Genomic DNA, 27,562 nt, shown 5'->3' on the forward strand with positions numbered 1-27,562 from the left:
TTCTCTAGGCCACCAAACAGGTAAACAGCAACCCAGCTACAATCCTTTCAGTCTAAAATGGTGTCCTGTCTACAAGATAAGTTGGTGAAATGGTGGCACAGAGCTTGCAGGAGCAACCAAGCACTATCTAATTGGGTTTAAGGCTCACGCCGTGAGGTGAAAGTCATTCCCAACACTGCTTAGGGAAAGACCAAATACTTCTATTCTACTAAAAAAAAAAAATGGGTAGTAAAATGATTTCTAATAACATTCTGCTATATTCATAGACCCTTTTCTCTCTCAGCCATCATCAGAAAAGCCTCCCCTCCCCGCCCAGTAGATGGAACAAATCCAGAGACCTACAACAGAACAATGTACAGAGAGTGAGAGACCTTGTAACGCTCAGTCCTAAATGGAGCGTCTGCTTCCCCCAGAGCTGTAACAATTACAATATTGTCATCAAACCCCGCCCCGTTCAGACCCAGAAGGGATGGAAGACACCTCCGAAACAAACACTTCTAAACTCATCAGGCTCCAAACACTTACAAACTTACAAAGACTGTGGCAGCATGGACCTGCACAGGTCTAAGTCAGATAAGGTCTCAGCACTGAGAGGGGAACTAGATACATGCCCCAATCCCGAATCCAGAACTTATCTACAACTGATCACTCTCACAAAGGAAAAATTAGATTTCTACAACAGTCACTGGGGATACAAACTACACTTAATGGTAGGCTCCAGGTCTAAGAGTAGATGGCCAACAGAATGGACTTAATAGCACTTTTGGAGGGTTTTTTGTGTATATATTTTGGTGTCCAGTTGGTTTTGGGTTTTTACAGGATTGTATGTGCAAATGTGTGTGTCCTCTGCATCTATATGTGTTTTTCATGCATTTTCTTTAACTGGTCTTCTTCTGTTTTTCTTGTTCATTTTGTACTATTCAGGTTTGGTTTTTTATTTATTTTTTACTTTTTTATTATTTTTTTAGATGCCTGTTTGTTCTTAATAAGAGAGAGAAGAAAAGATTTGGATGGACAAGCAGGTGAAGAAGATCTAGGAGGAGTTGGGGGAGGGAAAACTATATAATCGTCCTGTTTTCAAAACAAACAAGTAAACAAACAATAACAATAAAACCAGATGGCAGTTATAAACCTAATGTGTTGGCTAATGCTTGGAATCTCAGCACTTGAGGGGCTAAGAGAAAAGGACTGCTTTAAGTTCAAGACCCACCTAGATACTGAAAAGGAATTCCAATTCCAAAGAGGCAACAGGAAGAGCTGCACTTAGAACTCCACCTGGAGCTACACCTGGAGCTCCAACTGGAGTTGTACCTGGAACTACACCTGGAGTTGTACCTGGGCCTACACCTAGAACTACACCTGGAGGTGTACCTGGGGCTACACCTAGAACTACACCTGGAACTGTACCTGGAGGTACATCTGTACCTGGACCTGGTCTTGGTATGCTAACTTTCAGGCCTGAGCTGGTGTTCTGGCAGCAGAGGTTGTAAGAATGGATTCAGGTAAGTAGCCAAGAAGTTATTTCACTTCACTGAACTGATCCTGAATTAGAAATGACCGGGAACACATCTGAGCTTTACCTTGTAAAGGGCTCTATTAAGGGAACCAGGGCTGACTAATCACTAACCTAGTTGGTACCTTCTGGGTTTTCTAGCAAAATGCTTTTTAGATGTGGGAATTTTTTTTTCTAGAAGTAACTAATCCTGGGCCATTGTTTTGAGGTTATTATAGTTCAACCAACCAGGTCTCTAATTTCAGTAGCAGGTGATATATGATGCCAAGGTTAAGGAGATACTGCGGCATCTTTCAAATGCAGATTTCAACATTTCAGCTTCTGGGTAGATTTCTTGGCCCTGATCGCTCTTATCCCTTCAACTGCCTCTAGTCGTTTTCCCTCTTATTATTCCTATTTGTTTAAGTTGTGTAATTTTGCCCGCTCTCTCCACCTGTGTAGCCAATCTGTGGACAAAAAGGTTTTAATACTTCAGTTTGGAAAATAGTTCAGCGGATTCTTTTCTTCTCAAGGTTAAGATATTCTCCAAGTAATGAATCAGCAACTACAAGTGGCTCTGGAATATTTTAATAGACTTGCAGCAGACCAGTTAGGGCTTTCATTTCTGAGTAAAATAGTTTACAATCCTGACAGCACACACAAACAGGTATAGTGTATGTGTGGGTGGGGGAGTGATGGTGGTGGGTGTAACCACCCGATTCTTCAGAAAGCCACCTGGGAAGAAGGCGTCCATTCCTTTCCCTTTGATCTGTGCTATCACTCGGATTTATCATACTGTGCTCTGCCTTGAATTACAAACTCCCTCAAAATGGGGTCACAGGTGATCATCACCTTCACGCTCCCCTCCCACTGAACGCATTGTACGGAGAACACAGTCCATCTCCCACTCAAGTTTTGACTGGACAGTTAGCCCATGACAAACACAGATGTATCCTCCAATGTTTTGCAAAAATGCAAATAAAAGCAAAAGTGGAAAGCAGATCCATCATCCAATGGGACTGTAGGAATGCTATGCTTCACTCTTTGATGCAACTTTTAATTAAATCTGCATAGTTAGGAAACAACAGAAGCCAAAATGACAAATGGCCTCTCAGAAGTTTCCAGTAGGAGTTTCTGCCTGGCAGGAAGGCTTTTCATGCCAGAGGTACCTCTGGACTCTGTTGGCAAAGAGCAGGCTTGCTTGTTTGCTAGCCACCTTTCCAAGCCCTTCCTGCACCCCCTGGCAGGCTTCTCTGCTCTGATTACATGACAAGCCCAGTGGCCATTATTTGTTCTTTATGCTACTGACCTCAGGGGCATTTCAGGGACTACTTTCTGACGTAGGGACAGCAGTGTTCCCAAATCTAGAGCAATGGACCTAAAATTAGATGGGCTTTGGTTACTTCATTCTAAAGAGTCCCTGACCCTCCAAAGTCATAGCCACTAATTGCTTGCTATTTTAATGAACTGGTATTGGTTTTAATGAGTTGCCTTTTTTTTAAAAAAAAAGTAGAACATACGTCTAGAGCTGAAGGTCAGCTTTGGCTGAGAGTCTGGTGGGGCTGGGGGTAACTGATGGCTTGATTTTAACCTGAGAGCAGGACCTTCCAGAGCTCTAACAACCCATGTCTCTGCATTTTATTAATTGTAAGAGTCATCCAAAGGCCTTGCTTCCTGGATTTTCTCTCTTTATATTTATGACATGGCAGGCTTACTCAGCCCAAAACTCATAGACAATTTAGGTAATTTTTCTCATACAAGGAATTTATGGTATAGACCTGGTACCATTCAAAAGCAGCAGGGACTTTCACAATGATAATGTTTGAGACTGTAGTTGACTGAGAAAATACAAGTAAAAAGATCAACAAAAGATTTCTTAGGTGATATTTGTGCCTATGAGCAATGAAGTCAGGTTTGTCTCCAGAGATACCTTTGGTCAAGGGTCTTTAAATCAGGATTCATACATCTTAATAAACCAAATCCTAAAGCATAAACAAGCATATAAAAATCCTGTCTATGATAGCTACACACTATATTAAATTACTAGGAACTCTGCATTAAATACTCTATTCTACATGCTACATCTTTTAAAAAGGCTTCTGGGTAATGGGTACATGAACCATTTCTCACTTGATAGGTTGATTTCAGATAGAAATCTCTCTTACTGCACTATATCTCCTTGAAGGAAGAACACACCAATCCATTATCCAATACCAAATGGTCATCCTTGAAAACATACACACATATAATATTATACAGACTAAGCAGATGTATTTAGATATACATATATAGACACATATATGTATATAACAACAATTAATGAATTAAAAAAAGATCATTAATTTGAAAGGGAGCAAGGAGGGAGGATTTGGGGCAAGAAAAGGGAAGAGGAAACCTAACTATATTATAATCTCATATTTAATTATATAGATAATCTAACTTAATTATATATATAAAATATATACAATTTAATTATTTAAATATATACATAAAATCTTATATAATTATATTAATCTCAAAAAATAAAAGACACAAATTTTTTAATATGAGTAGTCAGGGTACTTACCTGGCTTTATGATACCTCCCTTGGGTTCTTTTTTATAACGAGCTGACTGGATGCTTCCCTCACCAACCATTCCAATCCTGCATTTCTTCCTGGTAAAGTCTTCATCGCTTCCAGGGCAAAAGCCAATGGGGCTGTGCCCTGTGTCTGAGGGAGTCTTCACAGGGGATACTGACTGGCTGCTGGGACAACCTGTGTCATCTAGGAGACAGAAATCCATGAGTTTTGAGTCATAACACAGGGAAGCCAGCTATGCAGTCTGCATATGCTCATGAATGAGTTGCTTGTAGGACCCAAGTATACTGGGCATGACTCTCTTAGGATACTTCTTTTGTTTCTTTCCCATACTTTGGCCACTCACATTGGCAAAAAAACAAATACTATTTTAAGGAAACTCTTTAAGGATATACTATTTTAGAGTTTCTATTGCTGTGACAAAACACCAAGTTTAGTTGGCTTACTCTTCGAAATTGCTTTTAGATGTTGAAGGAAGTCAGGACAGGAATTCAAACAGGTCAGGATCCTGGAGGCAGGAGCTGATGCAGGAGCCATGGCAGGGTGCTGCTTACAGGCTCACTCAGCCTGGTTTCTTACAGAACCCAGGACTATCAGCCCAGGATAGAACCACCCACAATGGGCTGGGCTCTCCCTGACTGATTGCTAATTGAGAAAATGCTTCACAGCTGGATCTTATGGAAGCATTTTCTCAGCAGAGGTTTTTCCTCTCCGATGACACTGATTTGTATCAAGTTGACATAAAACCAGCCAGTCATATATCTTATAAGCCTTTTCATCATAAAGACGCCCGTAACATACATTTTTTTTCTGTATTCAAAGCATATGTCTACTTTTATATTTTATATGGTATAATTTTGGTTCATATTTGTCCACAGATTTTAGTTTTGGGTTTTATTTGTTGAGACAAAGACTCATTAGGTTTCCCTGGCTGGCCTGGAACTCACAGAAATCCATTTTCCCCTGCCTACCAAGCACTGGGAATAAACGTGTACCATCATGCCTTGCTGACTACAGGTGCTTGTATGGATTAAGTGATTTAAAATTCAGAAGAAAAACTGAAGGTAATTAGCATGCACTTTTCAGAATTTTTTTTGTTAGGAAAATAAAGTTCCATAAATATTGCTGACATTGCTTGAGCTTTTTGATCATGGCCCATCATCTGGATAGTAGAATTTCCAGTGAGCCTCTGAGTTTAGAAGTTCAAAGAAGCAGAAAGACATTATTTTATAAGCACATATATCCAGCCAACAATAGTCCAAACATATCTACTCCTACCTTTAGTTACCTGTAGTAAACTGGAAAAATAAATACTAAGTTTCATCATAGCTAAATATAACTAAGGTCATTCATTGTATTAAGCTAATGTGTACATTATAGGGTGATCAGTACAGGTGCCTATTAAGCAACAGAAAACTCACATTGTTGTCTCTTATAAATCCTTTCCTTATTTATTCAAGTATTTAGGATGGCCGGTTCATTCATTTAAGCTCTAATGAGAATTTCACGAGAATTTTGCACCAAATTAATGTTACTTCAACATATACATACTCAGCAAAATAGTACATCTTTATTACTTGACCCTTTTTTAAACAAAATAACGTTATTTTGATATCAGAATTACTTTACCAATTTAACAAAAGATTGTACGATGATACATACCACTAATAATCTTAGAACTATTGAGTTTTGATGAGTATTAGACTACCCAGAGTTATGTGCCCACTACTACAGGCTACCCTGGGTCTCCACAGCTGGAAGAAGGACAGGATAGAAGTAGGGTTGAATGAAATCTAAGGAGTGCATGAATCATGCCTAGACTGTCTCTAAAAAGGATTGCTTCACTTCTGGCTTCTACTTCATTTTTATTATGAAATATTCCAGTTCCTGGAACAAAATGAACTTGTCACTTCAAGACAATATAATATTTATTGCCTTTTTTTTAAACCTTTGGACACATTACTTTGCATGGGAACCTCCACAATTTGTTTCTAGAAGTGAAAGGACTAGTGTCTGCAAGTGTGCTATATTCTTCCTTGGTTGTGGGTGACTTATGGCCCTGTGTCCCAGAGGTGAGCCCCTCTCTGGGCTGTGACTGTTCAGCTATCCCATCACATGCTATCTGTACCTTCCCCTCCATTTGCATGCCCTTGTTTCAGTGAAAAAAAAAATCAGAGCTCCTCTCTCAGGGAGCAAATCTGCTTACTGGGTCAGACTCCAGCAATTAATACATGTACCTGGACATTGCCCAAGAGAAACTTTTCCCATTCTAAAGGAGACAAATTCAAAATGAATGTGGTCAGAGCACTCAAAATTGCCTACTGCTTTTGCAATGATTTATTTGTGAATCAGACCCACCAATTATTTTTAAAAAGACACTGTATCCAGATAAATAAAAATCTATGCTTTAGAATGTCTTTTTCTGTTGAAAGTACACAGAATCAAAAGAATAAAAATTAAGAGATTTCTAGTTGGGAAATGAGTGTCTAGAAAAGCTTTAGAAATTATGTTTTAAATAAGTAGGAATCAAACATGTTTTTCCTGGTTCTGTGACATCCTTCTGGAGTAAAATTTAAAAAAAAATGTATAATAGAACATCTTTTTCAGTACTTATGGCTTCACCAACCACTGGGATTAAGTGCCATCTATGGTTTAGGTAAAATTTAGGATGTGACACTTGTGGCACTGAGGAAGAGGCTGTAGCAGTCCTTTCAAGTTCTCCTGAGGCTATTTGTCTACTCTTACTAGTTTGGGTGAAGATAATAACCCACTTTTAAAATTCTGTACAAAATGTTCTCAGTTGTAATTTACAGTCATATTCTTAAAAACTGCAAAGCCACGCTGCTGATCTTTGGGTTTACATTCAATCCTACAATTGCGAATTGACCTTATGAGTATACATTAAAGAGACATAGTTATTGGGGCTGGAGAGGTAGATCAGCGGTTAAGAACACTTGCTGCTCTTGGAGAAGATCTAGGTTCTATTCCCAACACCCACAGGACAATTCACAATAGTCTGGAACTCTAGTTCCAGGGGATCTGATGCCTTCTTTTTATCTCTGTGGATATCAGGCACACACATGGTACATGTGTGTATGTATATATTTGTAGGCAAAACATATTTGTACGCCTAAAGTTAAAATAAATCTTTCTGAAAAAGACATGTCGTTATTAGACCCACTATACTTATTAAATGAGTGAGCCTTCTGTTTCCCACTGCTACTGACTTCTAAACTTGCCTGAACAATCTATAAATTGACAATCATGTGTTTGTAATTGGAACAATTATAATTTATTGCTTATGTTAATATGAAAAAATTATTAATGGCAAACCCTTCTAAATAATAGAAATGAGGGGACTATTTCTGGGCAGGAAATGGAAGAAATCCTTACAGATTCAGGTTGCTGGAAGAATGCCTATAATAGGTCAAGATGAAGCTTCAGGAAGAGGCTGTGGACAGTTGTTGGTCTGCTGGAGGGAGAGGAATTGAAAACACACACACACACACACACACACACACACACACACCTATTATGCAACTGAATGTTTACATTTCTTTGATTCATAGTAGATATGAAGTGTTCTAGAGCACTTGATAAAAACCAAGGGCAAAAACAACTTAGGGGAGGGGAGGGTTGATGTTAGCTTACCCTTCCATGTCAGTGGGCCATTGAAGGAAGTATAGGAACTCAAGCAGAAGATACAGAAGACTGCTTCCTGGTCCACTTACTGGTTTGTTTTCATCTGGCTTTCTTATACAATCCAGCACTGCCTGCTTTGGGATGGTACAGTTGGCTGGGCCTTCTTGCATCGATTAACAATCAAGAAAGTGTTCCCAGGCCAGTATGATATAGGCAACCTTCAGTTTCGGTTCACTCTTCTCACATGACTCTAGGTTGTGTCAGGTTGGCAATAAAAACTAACAAGCATAGCTCTTATATTTAAAAAAACAGGACTACTTTAAGAAATGAGACTTATTTAAAAGGATGGGGTAATTTTCTTCTGGGGTCTGTGATTTGAATTTGCACTAGATAGGTCCAAGATGGCCACTGTTACAAGTTAGGCAAAAGCAATCCTACTTAAGACTATACCCAAGTGATCACCACCTACAATAAAGTAGAATAATTTAAATTTTCTGTTTAACTTATATGTTAAGAAATGGGTCTACCAATCTTGGTATCACGTATCTAAAATTAGAGTACTTAAGAGGCTAAGTCAGGGGCCAGGCATGGTGGCACATGTCTTTAATCCCCGAAATCTGGAGGTAGAGGTAGAGGCAAGTGGATATCTAAGTTCAATGCCAGCCTGGTTTACATTGTGAGTTCCAAGACAGGTAGAGCTATAGAGAGGGACCTTGTTTCAAAAAAAAACAAAACAAAAAACAAAAAAAACAAGCTAAAACAAACAAACAAAAACCCAACAAACCAAGGCTAAGGCAGGAGGATTACCAGAGGTACTTCTGTTGTTGTTGTTGGTGGTGGTGGTGGTGGTGATGGTGGTAGTGGTGGTGGTGCTGTGATTTTTCAGTTGTTTAGCATTTGTCCAGATGGAATTAAGAACAGGGGAAAGATACTGAGAGTCTCGGTTACCCTTGGAAGTTGCTGTCTATATAAAGCATGGTAACAAATAAAGAAACACACCCACAGTAGTTTCCACACTGTTGACTGGGAAAAAAAGTCTGTAAGGTCTGTAACGATAGCTGGGGGAACTTTGGAGCTATTATAGTTCTACTGCCTGGATGTTAAAAAGCTTATTTGGGTAGGGGGAGACATTTTGTTTTCTGAGAACATTCAGTATAGTTAAAATTATATGACTGCCTACAAGTATAAAAAAATTTATGTATTTTTATAAGGTAATTTTAATCTTATTTTAGTTGTGCTATGGGAATTTACAAAATTAAAAAGATTTAAAAAATCATCTGTTGATGTTAAAAACTTTAATTGAACTTAACAATTTAAAGATTAGTACTTAGGGCATATAAGTGAATAAATAATTAAAAAATTGTAATGTTTACCTAGAAAAAAAAAGAACAATTTGGCCTATTTGATTCATTAGATTAGAAACCATAACAACAAATATGCTTTACTTGCTTGCTGTTTATAAAAATTTTAATGAATCTTAATATAGAGGTTTATTACTATGCCGGGGAGCATTTTCACCTGGAGCCTGATAGCTTAGCAAGACAGAAGCTATGGAATACTGACAAGACCAAAATAGGGCTCCTTTAGTCAAGGATGGGAGGCTGGATCAGAGAAAGAGTAATGAGTAGAAATGAGTGATAACAATAACATAAAAAAATCTGTGAATTAATTTTTACACAGACAAAATGAACATAAGCAGAGAAAGGTCCTCGTCATTCTTCAAATACTCCAGAAAGCATGGAAGGAATATTGTAGGACATTTTCCATTAGGGTCTAGGATGTAGGTCAGGGGTTATCTAGGATGTGCCAAGCCCTGGGTTTGATATGCATTTCGTGGTTCACCAGCTTTGGTGGTCAAAGTCTGTGACCCTAGCATTCAGAAGTTGGAGGCAGGAGGATCAGAAAGTTAAGGTCATACTTGCCTACACAGCAAATCTGAGCCTAGCTTGGTCTACATGGACACTGACTCCAACAAAAACTGTCCATTCAAAGGAAAACAAAAATCATCAGACATACTGACGGCAAAAAGCAAGCAATATATGCTGTATTTCATTCAGTGGACATAAAAATCCTTTGGAAAGTCCATTTTCTTCTTATAAAAGCATTTTGGCTAAGGAAAGTAGGCAGAATAATAGAAAATTACTTTTAAGCAACTTGTAATGAAGTAACTGAGTTAGGCAATAAGCTTAAGGAATGAAGTCATAGACAAAGAGCTAAAATTTACAGTAAGAACAGGCATTCTCCAAATTACCCACTTGGAATCATCAATACCATGCTGCTGATCAGTATGCATCCTCTAAGGACCTGAGAGCTTCAAGGAGACTGGGGATGTAACTCAATAATAGACACTCATCTTCCAAGTACAGTGTCCCCCACACTACAAACAAAGGACTCCCTATGAAGCATTCTTGCCACACATATAAAACTGTCCCTACATCTAATCAACATTTTAAAGCTAATGTTCATCCTCCACAATACACAGTAAATCATTGGCAACTCCAGCCTGCAGGCCAAATCTAATTGTGAGTGCTTATAACAACAAAGCGTCATTGGGACACTTTACCCTGCTCATCTACATTGTGTAGGGCGGCTTCCTAGCGGTGCTGCAGCAAACGCTGTCTGCTCAGCAAAGTTGAAAATATTCACTAATTGTTTTTTCACCAAATATGCTACCATGAGGAAGTAAACAGACACTTCTGAAACAATTGGGGATATCTCCATGTTCTATATCATTATGTTAATTCTATTAGTGATTTAAATAGTTCTGTGATTACATCAGAAAATGCCTACATGCATTAGTAAGTGGTATTGGGGCATGTGAAGAGACGTGTAGTAAATGATGCCTAGAGATTTGCTTCAAAATGAGTAACAGAATAGATGTAACACGTTAGCAACCGCATTTTAATAGGGATGAAATTGACAATGAGAATATAATACGGTGCTAGTATGATTTTGAGTATGCTTTTAAAAGTTTTGATGTAACTCATTTCTTGTTTATTTTTATTTTGGGGGGAATGTGTTCTCACTACTTAGTCCTGCTTGGCCAAACCCTCTCCTGTAGATTAGTCTGGCTTTGAACTCACAGAGATCTGTCTACCTCTGTTTCCTTAGTGCTGGGATGAAAAAAAAAAAAAAGAAACATGCTACCAGGTTTATCTATTTAATTTTTAAAGTATTATTACTTTTTATTATTTTTAACTCTATTTTATTAAATGTATTACCTTTAAGTCTATTCAACATAGATAAGATATGGATTTTTAAAGACCATTTCCATTTTGTAGCGTATTTTAAGCTTCCATTTTTGTCATTATTGTTAAAATTGCTTTTGCATCTTATAGATATATTTTCAGCCAAGTCTGATTAGCATGTAGAGTACATGTCTAATAGAATTACTGCAGTCTCCATAAACTGAGATAATTTATATTTCTGTACTCTAATATCCTGCTGAATTTTTGACAATAATCTCTTGCTTATAATTTCTCACATTAATAATACACATGATGCTTTGATGTTGTAATTTGCATGCTTTTGTCAGTAAAGCTTCATGTATTTCATATATTGGATTGTTGTCTTTCTGTACATAGCCCATGACTTGTTCATGTCTTTTCTATTTGAGCATTCAGACTTTCTTAAAAAAATATATAATATATATACTTTATATATAATATATATAATTTAATATATATGCCATTAACTCACTATTTTAACTTTTCCTTCATAATCCTTTGAACATTCAAATATTTCCTATTTTGCAAAGTCTCTACAAATGTTCATTTGTGTTTTCTTTCAATAATTTTTTTGAGACCATGTTTCCTTGTGTAACAGAGCCCTGACTCTCCTGGTCTTGGTTTGTAGACCAGGCTGGCATCAAACTCACAGAGATCCACCTGCCTCTGTCTCCCAACTGCTGGGAATAAAGCCATTCATCACCACACCCAGCACCTTTGTAAATGCTTAGAATATTTTTTTATATTTAAAGATCAACTAGATAAAGAGCCACACTATTTTCTAGATGACTATAGTTTCATTTTTATTAAATCTTTCTGGAATTCATTACAAAGTTCAGTGTTAAGGTTAAATAGTAACTATTATTTTATTATAATTTTTAGAAAATCAGTCATTTTAATATGTTTCAAGTGGTTTTACATAGAAATTTAAAAGAACTGAATATTCTTTTAAATAATTCTTTTAATATATGGCAAGTTAGTTTATACTTCTAAAATCTTAATATCATGAAAATGTTTACATGTGTGTGTAAATATGTAATATAAAATTTCCTGATACTTAACAAGTATGCCTAGCAGCCACCAAACACACTTGATAGCAGCTATGATGGCCAAGCCTTACTTAAATGTCCTAGTACCAATTACATAGAATTGTTAGAATTTTACAACATTAAAACATGCGCTCTCAGAGGTGGATGTGGTAGCACAGGCCTTTAATTCCAGCAATTGAGAAGCAGAAGCAGATGAATTTCTCAATTTGAGGCCAGCCTGATTTACAAATTAAGTTCCAGGGCAGCCAGGGCTACACAGGGAAAACCTGTCTCAACAAACCAAACCAAATCAAAAATAAACCAAACAAAACCAACAATAACACCCCCTCACCAACTCTGAGGAATTATAAATAAAATATTCTGTTAAAGTATAAGAAGTATATCTCTAAACCTCCTGCCCTTTATTTGAATATAGATGATCTCAGAGCTCATTTGCTTTGCAAAATTTTGAACTAAATAATTCCAGAAGACACATTAAAATTTAACATCAGTCAGAAGAAAATATAATTTTTGTATCCAAATGTCTTGAGACATTCAGATATGCTTGGATGCTGTTCAGGGTTCAGTTGTATATGTTAAAGGGGAATCACTGTCATTGTAAGGAAGCATTACTTGGAATAATATGGAGTTTGCTTTATTCTCACAAAGAATCATCGATTGATATTCATTCAACAAACAGTTATTGAATACCTACTATGTGCCAGATGCTGCTAACACAATTGTTCCAAATACTGTACTTTTGAAGACAGTTTGAGAAATGCATAGAATATCAAAGCTTTAATTCATGGTTAATATAGACCCTGTGGAATCTAACCAGATAGCATACACCTAAGGGCATAGGTGAGGCAAGAAAGTAGCACAATCATGTCTACCCTATAATTGTAACAATTATAGGATATAATTATTATGTATAGGACCCGGTGCTCTGAGAAGAGAATTTCTCAGTTACAGAGATTAAGCAGTTGACTTAGAGTTGCATGAAAAACATGTATCTTTAAAATACATCCTTTCCTTTCCTTTCCTTTCCTTTCCTTTCCTTTCCTTTCCTTTCCTTTCCTTTCCTTTCCTTTCCTTTCCTTTCCTTTCCAAGCCTGTTCTGAGAGGAAATGTCAGCAGTTCCCAAAATGCTCATATTAAAAACAGACAAAGCAATCTATCAGAAAGCAGTCATCTCATAATAAGCAGACCACAAAAATTTGAGGCAAGAAATGCTTCCATATTTCTGTGAAGGCAGTGTTCCTGCCTCCACCCATGGAGTGATTTATGCAGAAAGCATACTTGGGCAGTCTATTTTTTTTTTTACTAGAGCTTTTATTTATTCATGCAATATTAGCATCTTTTCATAGGACGAACTCACAACTGTATAAGATTCTACACGAATTTTACTTCAGAAAAAATACAGTGTTCAGTATTGAGAAATAATAACACCATCTACCCACCCATCCTCTCTTATAACGACAAATAGTTGATTTCCTAGTGTACCAAGTATTCTATAAGATGCCATGATGACCAGTACTTAGAGCTTTCCCTTAAAGAGTTCACACTGTGGTAGTGAGGAGAGATATTACACAAGCAAGTGGGAAAATATGTAAAGAGGGTACTTAGGAGTGTAATGTACTATTAATGAAGCACACTGGATGGCATAATCTAATGCGGACGAGCCTCATTAGACAGCTTGTCATGGAAAGATCCTAAAGAGATCATTTGAGGTGAGACTGGTGGTGGGGTGGGGGAAGAAAAGAAAGAGGGAGGGAGAGACAGAGAGAGGGGAGAGTGGGGGGAGGAAAAGAAAACAAAAAAAGGAGGGAGGAACAAACTGAAACTTAGAGAATAGATAGGTAGAATAACTCCAAGCAAAGTGAACAAGAGTGTTAAAAACCCTTCTGAGATGACAAAAGATATGGCCCTTTAAGGATAGTGACAGGAAGCTGATGGGGGACAATGAATGCTACTGTGGCTTAAGGAAGGCTGAAGCCCAGGCATGTGCAGGGATGTAGCAATGGTTGAGCTCATCTCAAGTATCTCAACACATTAAGCATGAAATGACAAACATCTGGTTTGTGCTAATGAGGAACAGAAGTCATTGGTAATAGCACAACTCGATAGTAAGTATCAAGTACTGTTTTAAGCACTTAGCACAGATCTTTACTAATTTAATCCGATGTCCCCTTCAGAGAGTCACTATTGTCAGCAGGATTCCTGGGCATGGACAAGAGTGGCACCTCCCCTAGCTTGTAATTAGTGAGTGGGTAAAGCTGTGGTCTAAATCCAGATAGGCAAGGCCAGAGTCCCCTTCAACAGTATGCTGTGTGCCTGCTTTAGGACTGAAAGGTCAGAGGCAAATACCCATCTAAAGGCCATGAGTGTAGTATAAACAAGAAGCCTGTCAGGTAGGAATAGAGTGCCTATAGAATAACCTGACAGGCCACTGGGGAGGGAGGGGTACAGAAGCCCAAGAGGAAGACAGTGTGTTGAGCATCACTGGGAGGCCATGGGAACCGGAGGGAGACAAGGGATTATAAGATTTGCCAGCGTGGCCACTCACACACTATTTGATGGCAAATTGTTGAGACAAGAGTTCTGGTGACAAATTCCTGTAAAGAAACACAAAGGAATTGGATAGTAGCTGCAGAAAAGTGGGGCTACAGAGACTGTTTTCTCTTAATGCTGTGGAACTTTCCAGATGCTGATAGACAAGGCTTATCTAAGTAACTCAGATGAGCACCTCACCCTCAGTCAGGGAACCAGTGTTTCCCAGAACAAGCGGAGATTGGGATAATTATTTAATGGATGCTTCCCTTGTTTCTTGGAGACAAAAATAATCATCTCACAAGTGAACATTCCCAGGATTTCTGGGCTAGTTTGGAGCCCTGAGTTCCCTTAAAAGTCCCTGGGTGAAGTACTGGGCAGGACAGGGGCCTGTACAGGAAAAAGTCTGTTCATTGTATGAAAGAGGGGCCTGTGACATGGTTTCCCTCACAAGACTGAAGTTGCTTAACTTGTCCCTGGAAAAGGAGACTGGAGGGAAAACATTTAATATAGTAAGAGGATATTTACCTAGATGTTCTGGGAAAGAAGGGGCTTACATTACAAAACTGGAGATCCAGGTGAGATTGGTAGGGGAAATGCTGAATCCAGCTGTTACAGAAGTCTTAGGCCAGTGGTTCTCAACCTTTCTAATGCTCGACCCTTTGATACAGTTTATCTTGTTGTGACCCCCAGCCATAAATCACTTTTTTTTTTTGCTACTTCATTAACTGTAATTTTGCTACTTTTGTGAACTGTGATGTAAATCTCCGTGTTTTCCAATGGTCTTAGGAGAATCCTGTGATAGGCTAGCTCAACCCTCAAGGGGCCAGGACTCACAAGTTGAGAACCATTGCTTTAGGTAGTAACAGATCTTTCTGTTTAGCAATGTCAGTTTATTTACCATTTCTGGCTCATGGCTTGTTCAAGCCTCAGGGGTTATTTGTTTGTTTGTTTGTTGTTTAAAAAAGCATATATGGAAGAATAGGAAGAGAAGAGAGACAGAAACAGACCAGGAATCCAGTTCTCAGTCTCTAGAACTCAATATCGAAGAAGCTCTAAACCTTTCTGGGGTTGCCTGCGTCACAGTAAGTTGCGCTGTAGCAACATACTGCCCCTGCCCTGCTTTCTAGTTCTTCTAATACCAAAGATCTGATGACAGTGGTGGCCAAAATAATGCAAAGTATAAAACAGAAGAAAAGAGGAAAAACTGGAATGTTCTTTGTGTAGATCATCATTTGAAACTTCAAATAGTTGGTAAAAATGATGATTTTAGGTAATATGATATGTATCATATTTACTTTTGATTAAGATTGTTTTATTTTAATTATGTATATGTGCCTGTGTCTGCATGTGGGCTGGAGCTGGAGTTATAGATGTGGTTTCTGGGAATCTAAGTTGGGGCCTCCGGAAGAGCAGCAAGTGCTCTTAACCATTGAGCCATCTTTCCAGCCCAAACGTATGCTTATACTGGTTGGTGCTAGAGATAGGGGAGAGAAGTCAGGCCTTGGTCAGATTCTCTACTACTGAGGCACACAACCAGCTTACCTTCTTTAAAAATAAGAAAAAAGAAAACAGGAGAATGAGGAAAGAAACATGGTCCTATGTAGTCTAATTCTTAACTGTCATAAAGCAAAACTCAGATACAAAATGTGTGCCTACAGAAGAATGGCTTCTATAAAAGACGGTCCTCAGGTTATTGTGTCATCGTACAGTGGCACAAATGAAAGAGATTTCTGTATTTTGACAAGTGATGGCAGATGCGGGTGCTGGGTAGCATGCACTGTCAGGGCCCCACTAGCATTGTTATTGCTCCAGCTCAGCGAATAGAATAGTGAGTGCAGCCTGGCAAGAAGCAAGACAAAAACAATTTTAGAAATGAAACCATACCTGCTCTGATAGATGCCCTTCCATATTTAATAAGGAATGCCTTTCATCAATTTTCAATTAAATTTGAATACTTTTTCTTAACTGAACTTAAGAATCCCTCCTGCCTAGATCTAGAAGATCCACAGGCCTTTTTAGAATTCTGAGAGTCAGACTAGTGTTTCATGGGAATCCCAGCCACATAGGTAACCACACAGAAGACAGGAGGATGATTCAGTCAGTTACTGAAGAGAAAGAACCCAGACAAATCCACAGAAGCAGGCCAAAGGGAAGGAGGCAGGCTCTGCTGGGACGGGATGAGTACAGCCCGGGCCTCAGACTGAATTCAGGTATATACTGCCAAGTGGTTTGGGTTCTCTACAAAGATAAACCACTGGCCTCCTCTTGCAGCCAAGGCAACCACCCTAAAGAGACTCCCAGGCAAGACTGCTGATCCACCAGTGTCTGAGCACTACCCAGTCAGAGGCTTTTTTCTTATGTAGAAAGGGCTGAATTTCACCTTCAAAATAGGACACAGCTTAGTAGAACAGCAAGGGAACTTTGAAGCAACTAGTTTGCCTGAAAATCAAGAAAGTTATCATAAACAGAAGCATGCCTAGTAGCTGTGTCTATTTGATCTTCTCTGTGTCTCCAATTTGACAGCTTGGAGATGGAATTTTCTCACAATAAAAGCACCTGAAGGTGAAGTGTGGAGGTGGCTGATGTCAAGTTAGCCTGGGAAATAGAGAGCTGAACAGTCTCAGGCTTGTACCTTGAGCTGCTGGCTGGCTTTGTGCACGCTTTCGTAGACTGAACAAGAAGCATTAGGGAAGTCAGTATTTCTCACAGTAGTTCCCTTCATATGGTGAGCACTTTAAAGACTTTTACATACATGCATGTAAGGGCTTTTACATACATTGATTTCCCTTTCTGTCAGGCCACTATCTGCTTCTCAAACTCTTACACAGCATCCAAGCCTTTATATGCCAATTTTTGAGGGAAGTATTTCCTGAATTTCTCTCTCTCTACCAGCAACCCACAGCAGTGAGTGTGACTTCTTTGTGGAGCTTATTTCTGTTGGTGTTTGGAGACACTGCACTCCCCAACACAGGAATGGCAGCTTAAGTTGACAAAGCATTAGTGTGGACACTGGGTTTTACTTCAAGGATGTCTATAATTGGGTTCCCTTCCCAACAGACCTTCTCAAATTGGTGATAATTCTTCCCTCCTCCTGTTCCCAGATTATAAAGTGCTTATGGATTGGGCACAGTACAGAGGTCTATACTGCTTCTGCATAGAGCATGCTAGAGAGTCATACAATAAGATAGAAGTGTAGCACTGGTAAATGACCTAGCATCTGTATTGCATGTCATGACTTCTTACTCCAGCCTAAGTATATCTTTTTCAAGATGCTTGGGTCCAGAAGTATCTTAGATTTTGAAAATGTTTTGGATGTTGTGCGTAAATAATTGCTAACTTTCAGATTTTGGTTGGGAATAGCTTTCTATCAATGTACTAGATTTCAGCCTCATACATGTTTTTATTTTTAGCATCTCTTTCTCTTCCTTTGTTCTCTAAAACCTTTATCAAGTATGTGTCACTTGATAATGACCCAATACTTATTACAAATGTTTTATTTAGTCTCACCTCAGTTTAAGCTTTGGAGCAACTGTCTGCACTTTCTCTATGGGCCAGCATTCTCTTGGGTCTCAGCCTCCCCAACAGTTTTCTACTTTATTTTTGGTCTATCATCCTGACATCATTGATGTCTGCTTTTGGATAACTATTTAATACAGTGGTTTAAGTTTTATGTTTCTTGCACAAGAAGGTATATAACAGGGTGTTGGGTCCCCTCAGGCTAGAATTATAGGCAATTTTGAGTTGCCTGATGTGGGTTCTAGAAACTGAACCTGGGTCCTCTGCAAGGGCGTACTTGCTCTTGACTAGTGAGCCATATGCTACCTTTTTCTACTCTTGCTGTTGCACCTGAACCTCCTTGTTCCTTTCCTCTGGAAACTCTCCTCCCCGTGGGATTAGAGCCACCACTGCTATGGATCTTTCTTTCTGCTGATGTGCAGCCTTGGGCATGGTGGTGGTATCTTGGTTTCCACTTATGCATGTTTCTCCAGATGGTGTAATATTCATGGCTCTCTAAACTTCCTTCTCCACACACCCATCTACAGACTTCAGCTGTTGCTATTTTCAAACTGTATTAAGGGGTTCTGTTTCTTAAATGCAATAAAGTGTAATCTGAACAATTAACACTTGACTTCTTTCTTCTTCCCAATTCTGCTATTCCCTTGTGTTCATTTAATAGAAATCAAGACAAGATCTCTTTCCCTTCCACATGCAACTGGTATCCAAGAGCTATTTATTGTGGTTCCAAAGTTCACACCTAGCACTTGATTCACCATCGCTTGTACCGTGGCAGTGGCTACAAAGCCAGGCAAGCACTATACCATTATCTCATGTCTTTTCTATCCACTGTCCACCGCAGAAACAGAGAGAGCTTTCTAAATTAGAAAATTGACCAGAACTCCTTCCTGCTGAAAACCTTTCACTGGTTTTGCAAGATACTTAAGAACTGCAAAATAGGAGCCCATGAGCCATAGTTGGCTATTGAGACATGCAATCTGCGTTACGGAACTAATTCTAAGGCTCTGCTGTTAAGATTCTGGGTGCCTGTAGATGTATCACATATATCATATAGTTTTAAAGTCCCCTCCAGTGTCTTTTGTCAGTCTATGTCATTGATCTGGATCCTGAATGGACACTTAATCTCACAGTCAAGCCTTTGCATGGCACGTAAGCCTTTCCCAATCTAGTCAAAGTGGCTTCCTGTGTCATTTCATGCTTTTATCGAGCTCTGCTGATGCCAAAGTTTATGTTTATTCAGTACACCATGCTAACTAATGCTTCTTCTTTGAAACGTTGGACTTAGGAAATATGAAAGGCCAATGTTGAAATAAAGTGGGGGAACAAGCTCAAATTCAGGCCAAGAGTGTATATGGATATAGGTAAAAGGGACAAGGACATTTGTCAGGGGCAGCCCTGCTTATACATTGAAGGCCTAAAATCAGCCATAGGCCTAAAATCAGCAATAGGCCTGACATACATGCCTGCTAACACAAAGTCTTGGGTCTCTGTGGAAAAACACTGAAACAGATGCCTAGAAGCTATTGTAAACAAGCAGCTTTGGTGGAAAATTGCCAGGCTGAATACACAGACTTTGTAGATAGGTAGCCTTGGTGGATAGTACCAACTTAGATAAGAACATAGGCGAATCATAGGTGGAGTCACAGTGATCTGTCCCCTGAACCTTCACCCAGCTGACACTGTTCTGGAAGATATCTGTACTCCCCTTGGACACCTATGCTCCTGTGTCATCCCCTTCCCCACATCCTGCCTTTTTGTGTATATAACCTGTGTGTGAAAAAGTAAAAATTGCGATCTGATCAGACTATAGACATTGTCATTTCTTTGCGTCTTTGCCTGTCTCACCCCCCACCCCCGCTCTCTTTCAGGTGGCCTTCCCTGACCCCTGTTTAATGGCCTGCTGGACAGTACAGACATTAAATGGGCAAGTAAAGGGAACAGTGTGGTGTGCCATCCAAAGGTTTGTTAGCCTATTGCTTATGCATCCTAGCTAAGGCGATAAAATGAATGGTCTTTTTAAACCCTGTTGTGCTCTATACATTCCTGTTACCTTAGCACAAGTCCTCATCTGCAGCAAGCATTTAATAAATGCCTACTGGATAAACACGTAAAATGATGGGTTTCTAATACACACAACTATCTGTTTCTCTTCCTTGACTTCTTTCACTGTAGCCATAGAGTTCCCAGACTTTGTTCTAGGTGTGCTACATATACTTACAGTCTGCTACAAATCATTCCCATCTTGAAGAAAGAAAACAAGAGAATAAAAAGTTTAGCTACAGACAGTGAAGCCAGAGATTTTCCGAGAAAATAAAGTAAGAAAATCCTTTTTCCTCGTCTCTATTTTTCTACCATCTGGGTACCAGTTAAATCCATTATACAAATATAAGTATTATTGACAAGACTGTGGATGTGAAGTTTGTCTACACAGGGTCAGGAACTGTAGCTCATGGGGAGACGGAGGCATTTCTTTTGCCCCATAGCTCATGGCCACCAAATCTACCGTCTTTGATATTTGTGTATTTTATACCGTGACTTTGTGCATCAATGTCTACCCCGTGCCTACATCCACCCACATGACACAGACTATAAACTTTTGAGGTTGAGGCTTTGGCCTGCATGAGAATAAGCCAGTAATCCTGTAAAATGCAGATTTACAGGCTCTCAAAGTCCGGGATGACAGGTTTAGGTGGGACCTCAAATGTCCACATTTTAAACAATTGTAAGTTTTACTGGGAACTTCAGAGCAAATAACATACTGGTGAGTGCTTTAGAATGAATGCACAGATTCTTCATGTTGGGGACGCTCTTCTACCCTTAGATGTGGCTCATCTCCTTCAGTATGGTTACATTCATCAGCTTCCATTGCTGAAGATTTTAAAAAATTTGAATAGAAAAAGTTTCTTATCCTTTGCTGTCTGTAACAACATGTCCAAAGAAATACTGCCTATATAATCAACACTTACAACCTATTCCACTAGGTATATACTTATGTGACTGAAGAAGTTATACCATTGAAAAGTACATTATGCTGTAGGGTCTATGTCCCAGACCCATGATCTTCAGTTCTTAGGGTGTTTGTTTTGCAGTTTACAGCAGGTTGGCAGTCATTCACTGCTAGCATAATTTGGTATTGTGGTTCATGTCACTTGATGCAGCCCATTTCAATTCTAATCATCATGTTCAAAGGTTCACTCTATCCAGATGCTAAGTTGCCTCAAGCCAGACGAAAGCAAAGCAGAAATATTTCTGCTTGGCAAGGCCTGGCAAATTTCTGAAGGCTTTGTCATACCGCAGCAGGGTTAGTCAGATTATGATTTGCCTTAATTGTTCTGCCACAAACAGCAAAACAATTACCTTGAGGTCAGTGCCAGTCAAAGATTTCACCCAAGCCACTGTAAAAACTCAAATGCTTTCTGCAAGTACCTCACTTAAGGTTAGATGGCAAAGCAAGTATGATTTTGACTCTTTGATATAAGCTTTCTTTAATAGAACTCGTGTTAACTTGCTCATGTAGTTCATCTCCACGTGCACATCAGAGGTAATTCTTAGAAATTACTAGTCTCTCATAAAACAACCAGTGTTCTATATGCATAATCTGTTCCACCTGTCATGTTTACAAGGCACCCCATGGAGAACTAGCTTAAACCTCACCAGCCCATCTGCCTCCAATTCTAAGGGGGTAATTATTGCCTCAACTAAGCAAGGAGGGATGCACAGCAGGCTGCTAACTATGGCAGGTGACTGATGGCCATTCCTCACATTTACTTAAGTCACCAGATTTCCTAATGGTGGCCAGGGTCATAACAAAATGACAAATGAAGCATTAATAACCAAACTAACAACAACAAAACCCAATCAAACAAAAAGCCACAGCCATACCTCCTCATCTCCCTCCACCAATAAATAAATAAATAAATAAATAAATAAACAGGCCACAAATTTGAAAAAGGGTATATGGGAGGGACTGTAGGGAGTAAAGAAAAAGGGTAAATGATGACATTATGTTATAGTTTCAAAAAGTAAAGAGAAAAAAAAAGAATTTAAAGAAAAAATTAAAATAAATAAATAAAAGCACCTATTACAACCACCCCCAAAAGGAAAAAAAAAATAGAAACCTAGATTCCATAGACAGATGACACACTCAAAACACAAATTGCCGTTGTGGGCTTCACCCTTCTTTGGCCACCTTAGAAACAAGGAAGATGGCCTGGACAGAGATATGGTGATGTAATGTCAAAACCATGTTCTAAGTGAAACAAACATTGGCTTCATAGAGGCACATGAAAGCAGGTATTTTGTTCATATTAACAATATTAACTGTACTTCCTTCCTGTGGATTATTTACATAAAGTTAAGAATCCGTGAACTGTTCTCAAGTGTCTACTCTAGATTAGCTCTAGAGATGATGCCCATGTCTAAAAACTCTTGCACACTGATGAAATGCAAAGCATAGGCTCACTTTCAAGGACTCCACCCACAAGCAGCCACTCAGAGAAAAGCTCTTTGGGGACATGCCCCAAATGATTGGCAAAATGTCATACATAACCCTTTCCCTCCAAAATTAGATATACACAACATACAAATTAGCATATTCTTATCCAGTCATTAAATGCTCCTTTGCCAAGGCTCCTCTGAGAGGACAGAAGAAATGTGGTGGAGTCAGGGGTGGAAAAGAGACCCTAGGTAGAGGTATGCAGGTCACTTTGGAAATGGTGTCAGACTTTAATTTCACTATCAACAAAATTAGCTGGGAAACACGTACCTGGAGTACAGGAAACAGTAAGAGAGTTCTCATAGTTTTGTCAGAGAATAAGGGCCATCTACTATGAAAATATTTGGTTTTATACAAACAATAGAAATGCCAGTTTATCAAAATAAGGAGTAATTTTTTATATTAAGTAACTTTAGCAATATATAAATTTATTATCTTGTACATGTATTATCAAAGGCATTCATTGTAAAGAATATTATCTATTCTAAAATATCGAAGCAAAAGTTGGATATTTTAGAATAGATAATGTTCTTCACAATGAATGCCTTTGATACCAAATTTGGGAAAATGAAAGTATAATTTTTAAATTAAACTTCTCAGGAAGGACATTTTAAGTAACACCTTCCTCTAAATTTTCTGTTCCAAATATTAGAATTTCTTTTAACTCTCTATGGTCCCTTCACAGTACTGAATGTAAGAACTCTGAACAAACAAATACTAATGTTGAGAGGTTCATTCAAGGCTGGAAGCTTTGGTGGCTGACCATTGTTATATGTTCCAATGGTTTCATTTTGACAAATAATGGCAGTTCTGAACTCGTATCAACATTTGTCTTTTGTTGTCTGGTTTAACAGCTCTGACTAGGGAGGCTAGAATATGGCCTCTGTGTTCCAGTGTCTAGGTTAAAACCAGCTATTCCCCCTGCTGGCTGGACATGTTTTACATTCTCTACCTCACTGCCTGCAGCATTACTACTCCCCACAGAACCAAACCCATTTATTTTCCACCAGCCGACTGACCTCCTAAAGCATCATTAACATCCCCCAAAGGCCTTGCTGCTGTCAATTTCAGTCAGAGCAGGACTCAGAAGCTTTGTAGAGCTCATCAGTGCTCTGCAGGAAAGGGAAGTAAGACAGGGGAAGGCATCAGACCCAAACCTTGGGGAATTGCCAGCACAGCAAGCTGGAGAGAGAAGAGGGAGTGGAAGGCCCTATCTGGAGATGAGGCACAAGGCCAAGGATCGAAAGGCTGGTTTGTAGACACCCATAATTATATGTGTCTACCACTCAATTCTCAGCTAGTTAATGGCAGAAGAATCAATATCCCCTTTCGATTTTCATGTCTACTATTATGGTCCTCATGAGGGACAGGTCTTCAGGGAAGAAGGGGTGATTCTGGAAATGGGTCTAGGAGAGACTGGTTCAATCAACACTAACAGTGTTATTTGTTTGGCTTTATATTTTATAATATATATTTGCTATATACATATATATGTTACATATAGTCAAAACAACTATGTATAAAACTATGTATATATATAAACCTATTAATAACTGCATATATTTATATACATAACCATATAAATATATAACTATATATATCACTGCACATATAGTTATATATAGTTATATATTATATTTATATATTTGCATAGTTTATATATTATATATAACTATATATATTTATATACTACATAAAAACTATGTATAGTAAAATACTTGTTTTGACTATATAGTTATATATAAAACCTTATATATACAGTATATATAATTTTATATAGACAGCATATGTATATAACTATCTATATAAACAACTATATATAAAACTGTATTATATACTTGTTTTGACTATATAATATATATACACATATATACATATATATATATGTATATATATATGTATGTATGGAACTACTTATCTCCTGACAAATACTCACCTTGAAGTCAGTCACAAAGACTGTTAGTATGGAATAAGTGTGGAGCCCAGTAGTACACACAAAGCTGGAAGTCATGCCCTCTGCACACTCATTCAGAGTAAACTCCGAACTGCACAATGGTGTTAAAGCAAATAACCATGAGTCCAGTAGCTTCCAGTCATCCTCTTCACCTCAGTGAGTACTAAGTAGCTAGGAGTGAGTTTTCTTTTAACTACATTTTTCATTCTAATGGAAGGAAATTTATTTCAGAGTATAACACTGTGATACCTGTTTCTAGAATGAACCATAGTTTTGAGGCCTCATAGAGGAGAGACATTTAGACAGTAGACAGCTACATATCTACAATATAACTTTTGTGAATGCATGCTGTACGTCTGAAGTTGCATTTCCCAGGACACCCCAGGTGTTGTCCACTGGTACCAGTGGCATTTGAGGAACTATGAAGAGATCTGTGCCCTTCAAAGATGCTTCTGACCTTAAAAAAAAAAAAAACTTAGTTGCATGCGGAAGATACACACATGGTTCATGACATTAAGAACCATCAGATATTAAAGACCCCCAAATACCACCTCTGTGCTAGGGGAACACTTAGGTAAATGATCCCTTTGAGTCTTTCAGCAACTCTACAAAAGAGGTATAGTTAGGCATCCATAATACAAATAACCCAAATCCTAAATGCTGTGTATGTGGAACTTTTTGAGCAGTGACATAAAGCCATAGGCCATGAGTAGAAGAATGATTACCAAAGGTCATAGAATTCTTATAAAAATAGGTACATTAAAAAATACATTGGGCTATGTGTTATGAAGTATATATGAAACATTAACAAATTCTTTGTTTAGATTTTGCTCTTATCCATATATACATATATATATGTGTGTGTCATGTATACGTGTGTATATATAGTGTATATTTATATGTATAAAAGACACACATATATGTACATATGTAATATATATGTGTATATATGTATACACAATACTACTCCAAAATTTGAAAACTCTAAAACTATAAACATTTAGGTTCTCAAGCATTTTAGATAAGGAATCCTCAATCAGTATTTATTGTCCCATTTAATGACTATAACAACTGAGGTTCATCAGACTTAAGCAACCTGATCAAGATTACATACCATCTAAGTGTAAGTCTGGGATTCCGGCCCATCCTGGGAATCAGGTCTGGCTGGTAACAAGCCTCGGTTTTCCCCCACAGGGCCAGACCTGTAGTATAATCCTCCTTGATCTTTATTTCATTTGTTAGAAGTTAGTTTATTTGGGGTATTTTATAACCAAGAGTACATAGAATTATAGATATTGCTAGTATAAAATGCAGGCTGGAAGAAGCTGAGGAGGAGGGTGACCCTATAGGAAAACCAGCAGTCTCAACTAACCTGGACCCCTGGGATCTCTCAGACACTGAGCCACCAACCAGGCAGCATACACCAGCTGATATGAGGCCCCTGACACATATACAGCAGAAGACTGCAGGGTCTGGACTCAGTCAGAGAAGATGTACCTAACCCTCAAGAGACTTGGGACCCAGGGAGTAGGGAGGTTTGATGAGATGGGGGTTTGGGTATTTCCTATTGAAAGGGGCGGGGGAGGTGTGGGATATGAAACAGTCGGAGGGAGATAAAGTCTGGACTGTAAAAAAAAAATTAAAGAAAAATAAATAAATAAATAAATAAAACAACCACTTTAAAATTATAAAAAGAAGTTGAATTTTACATTCTAAATGGTAAGAAATTTAACTGGGCTGAACCATAGAAAACTGCTGTAATGATAACTTACAACAGCCAGAAAGGGGCAGTGCAAGTATCTTGGGGATGCGAGAAGTCTAATTCTAATTGTGAGGTCACATCTCTCCTGCCATGGTGGCTCACAGCCTTGGTGTACCTGAGCAGAAGCTGTTGCTGCTAATCGTCCTTGCTGATCGTCCAGAGCTGCTGGGGTTGAACTCTTTACTTTCTTCCTCTGAAAAAGGGGACTCAGAGGCCGGGGAAACCTTGTTATGCTGCTGCTGCTGCTGCTGCTGCGGCAGATGGGGCCGCAGAATCAACCGGGGAATCCGGCTCCTGGAAATCTCCTTCTCCTGATGCTGCACTCGCTGCTCCTTCTCCAAATTGGAAAGCCAGGAAACAAAACAAAACAAAACAAAACCAATCATTTCCTCTCTGCCCTTGCAAGCCTCAGTTCCTGAGAGGTCACACCTCTGAGCACTGAGCCCCCCCCCTGAATGGTCCAGCAGTCTGTATCTCAGTGTTTGAACTAAGCTCCCTTTTGCGCCTGTGAATATCAAACACCAGTGCAAGTCTACTGGACACACACACACACACACACACACACACACACACACACGGAAGCCACCCATACAAATGCCATCTGACACCTCTATGCCATTTCTGCCTCACCTCCACACTCTGTCTTTCTATCACAGTCAAGCTAGAGCTTCTCAAAGGCTCTCACAGTGCACCTAAGCTTATTGGTTTGTCTCTTCCTTTAGACTCTTGTGTTATTCCCGAATTAGCTGACAATTTCACTTCTGTTTTTCTGTCTCCTCACACACCAGACCTGTAGACCTAGAACAATTCTTTTCTAATGGATCACACACACTTATCTTTAAAATCCCTCCTCTTCCGGACAGCCTCTTAATTATTCATTAATAACCTGGTACACAAGGCTTGCTGCCAACAGAAAAGCAAACACATCCAATACCCAGGAAAATGGCTCCACCTTTTACATCACATCTAGCTTTTGTTTTTCCAAAAGGACAGACGACCAGGACAAGAAAATTTTCTCTATTTAGAAATGCCTTTTTAAGACCTTGCCACACTTTGGCTTTTACAAATTGCATAAGAACTATATTTTGACAATGTTTTCAATTTAAAAGTCCCTTTTCTTGACATTCAAGATGGCTCAGTAGGTAAAGGTGCTTATAGCCAAGCCAGCCCACCTGAGTTCTATCCCTGTGACTCACATGATAGAAGAGGACACTTGCAAGTTTTTCTCTGACATCCACACATGCCATGACACCCACACTACCCCTCCCCCACACAAATATTGTAAAAAAATAAGTTTTTCTCCACCATTAGCTCA

General features: G+C 38.8%; 1 protein-coding gene across 3 annotated transcripts in view; it reads right to left on the minus strand.

Annotated features, from left to right (window-relative positions):
- Positions 1 to 27,562, minus strand: part of Sybu (syntabulin) — a 66,633-nt gene that overhangs the window by 37,821 nt on the left and 1,250 nt on the right. The window contains exons 2-3 of one of the 3 annotated variants that reach the window (XM_028766474.1): positions 26,363 to 26,582; positions 4,059 to 4,256 (exon numbers count right to left, since the gene is read on the minus strand). In XM_028766474.1, coding sequence (XP_028622307.1) covers positions 4,059 to 4,256; positions 26,363 to 26,582 — 418 coding nt within the window. Of the gene's footprint in view, positions 1 to 4,058; positions 4,257 to 23,550; positions 23,655 to 26,362; positions 26,583 to 27,562 lie in introns of those variants that run through there. The other 2 variants (XM_028766485.1, XM_028766480.1) reach the window with 2 other exon arrangements.

This window comes from Grammomys surdaster, unplaced genomic scaffold (genome assembly GCF_004785775.1).
Source record: "Grammomys surdaster isolate TR1022 unplaced genomic scaffold, NIH_TR_1.0 63, whole genome shotgun sequence".
Classification (NCBI taxonomy): Eukaryota; Metazoa; Chordata; class Mammalia; order Rodentia; family Muridae; genus Grammomys; species Grammomys surdaster.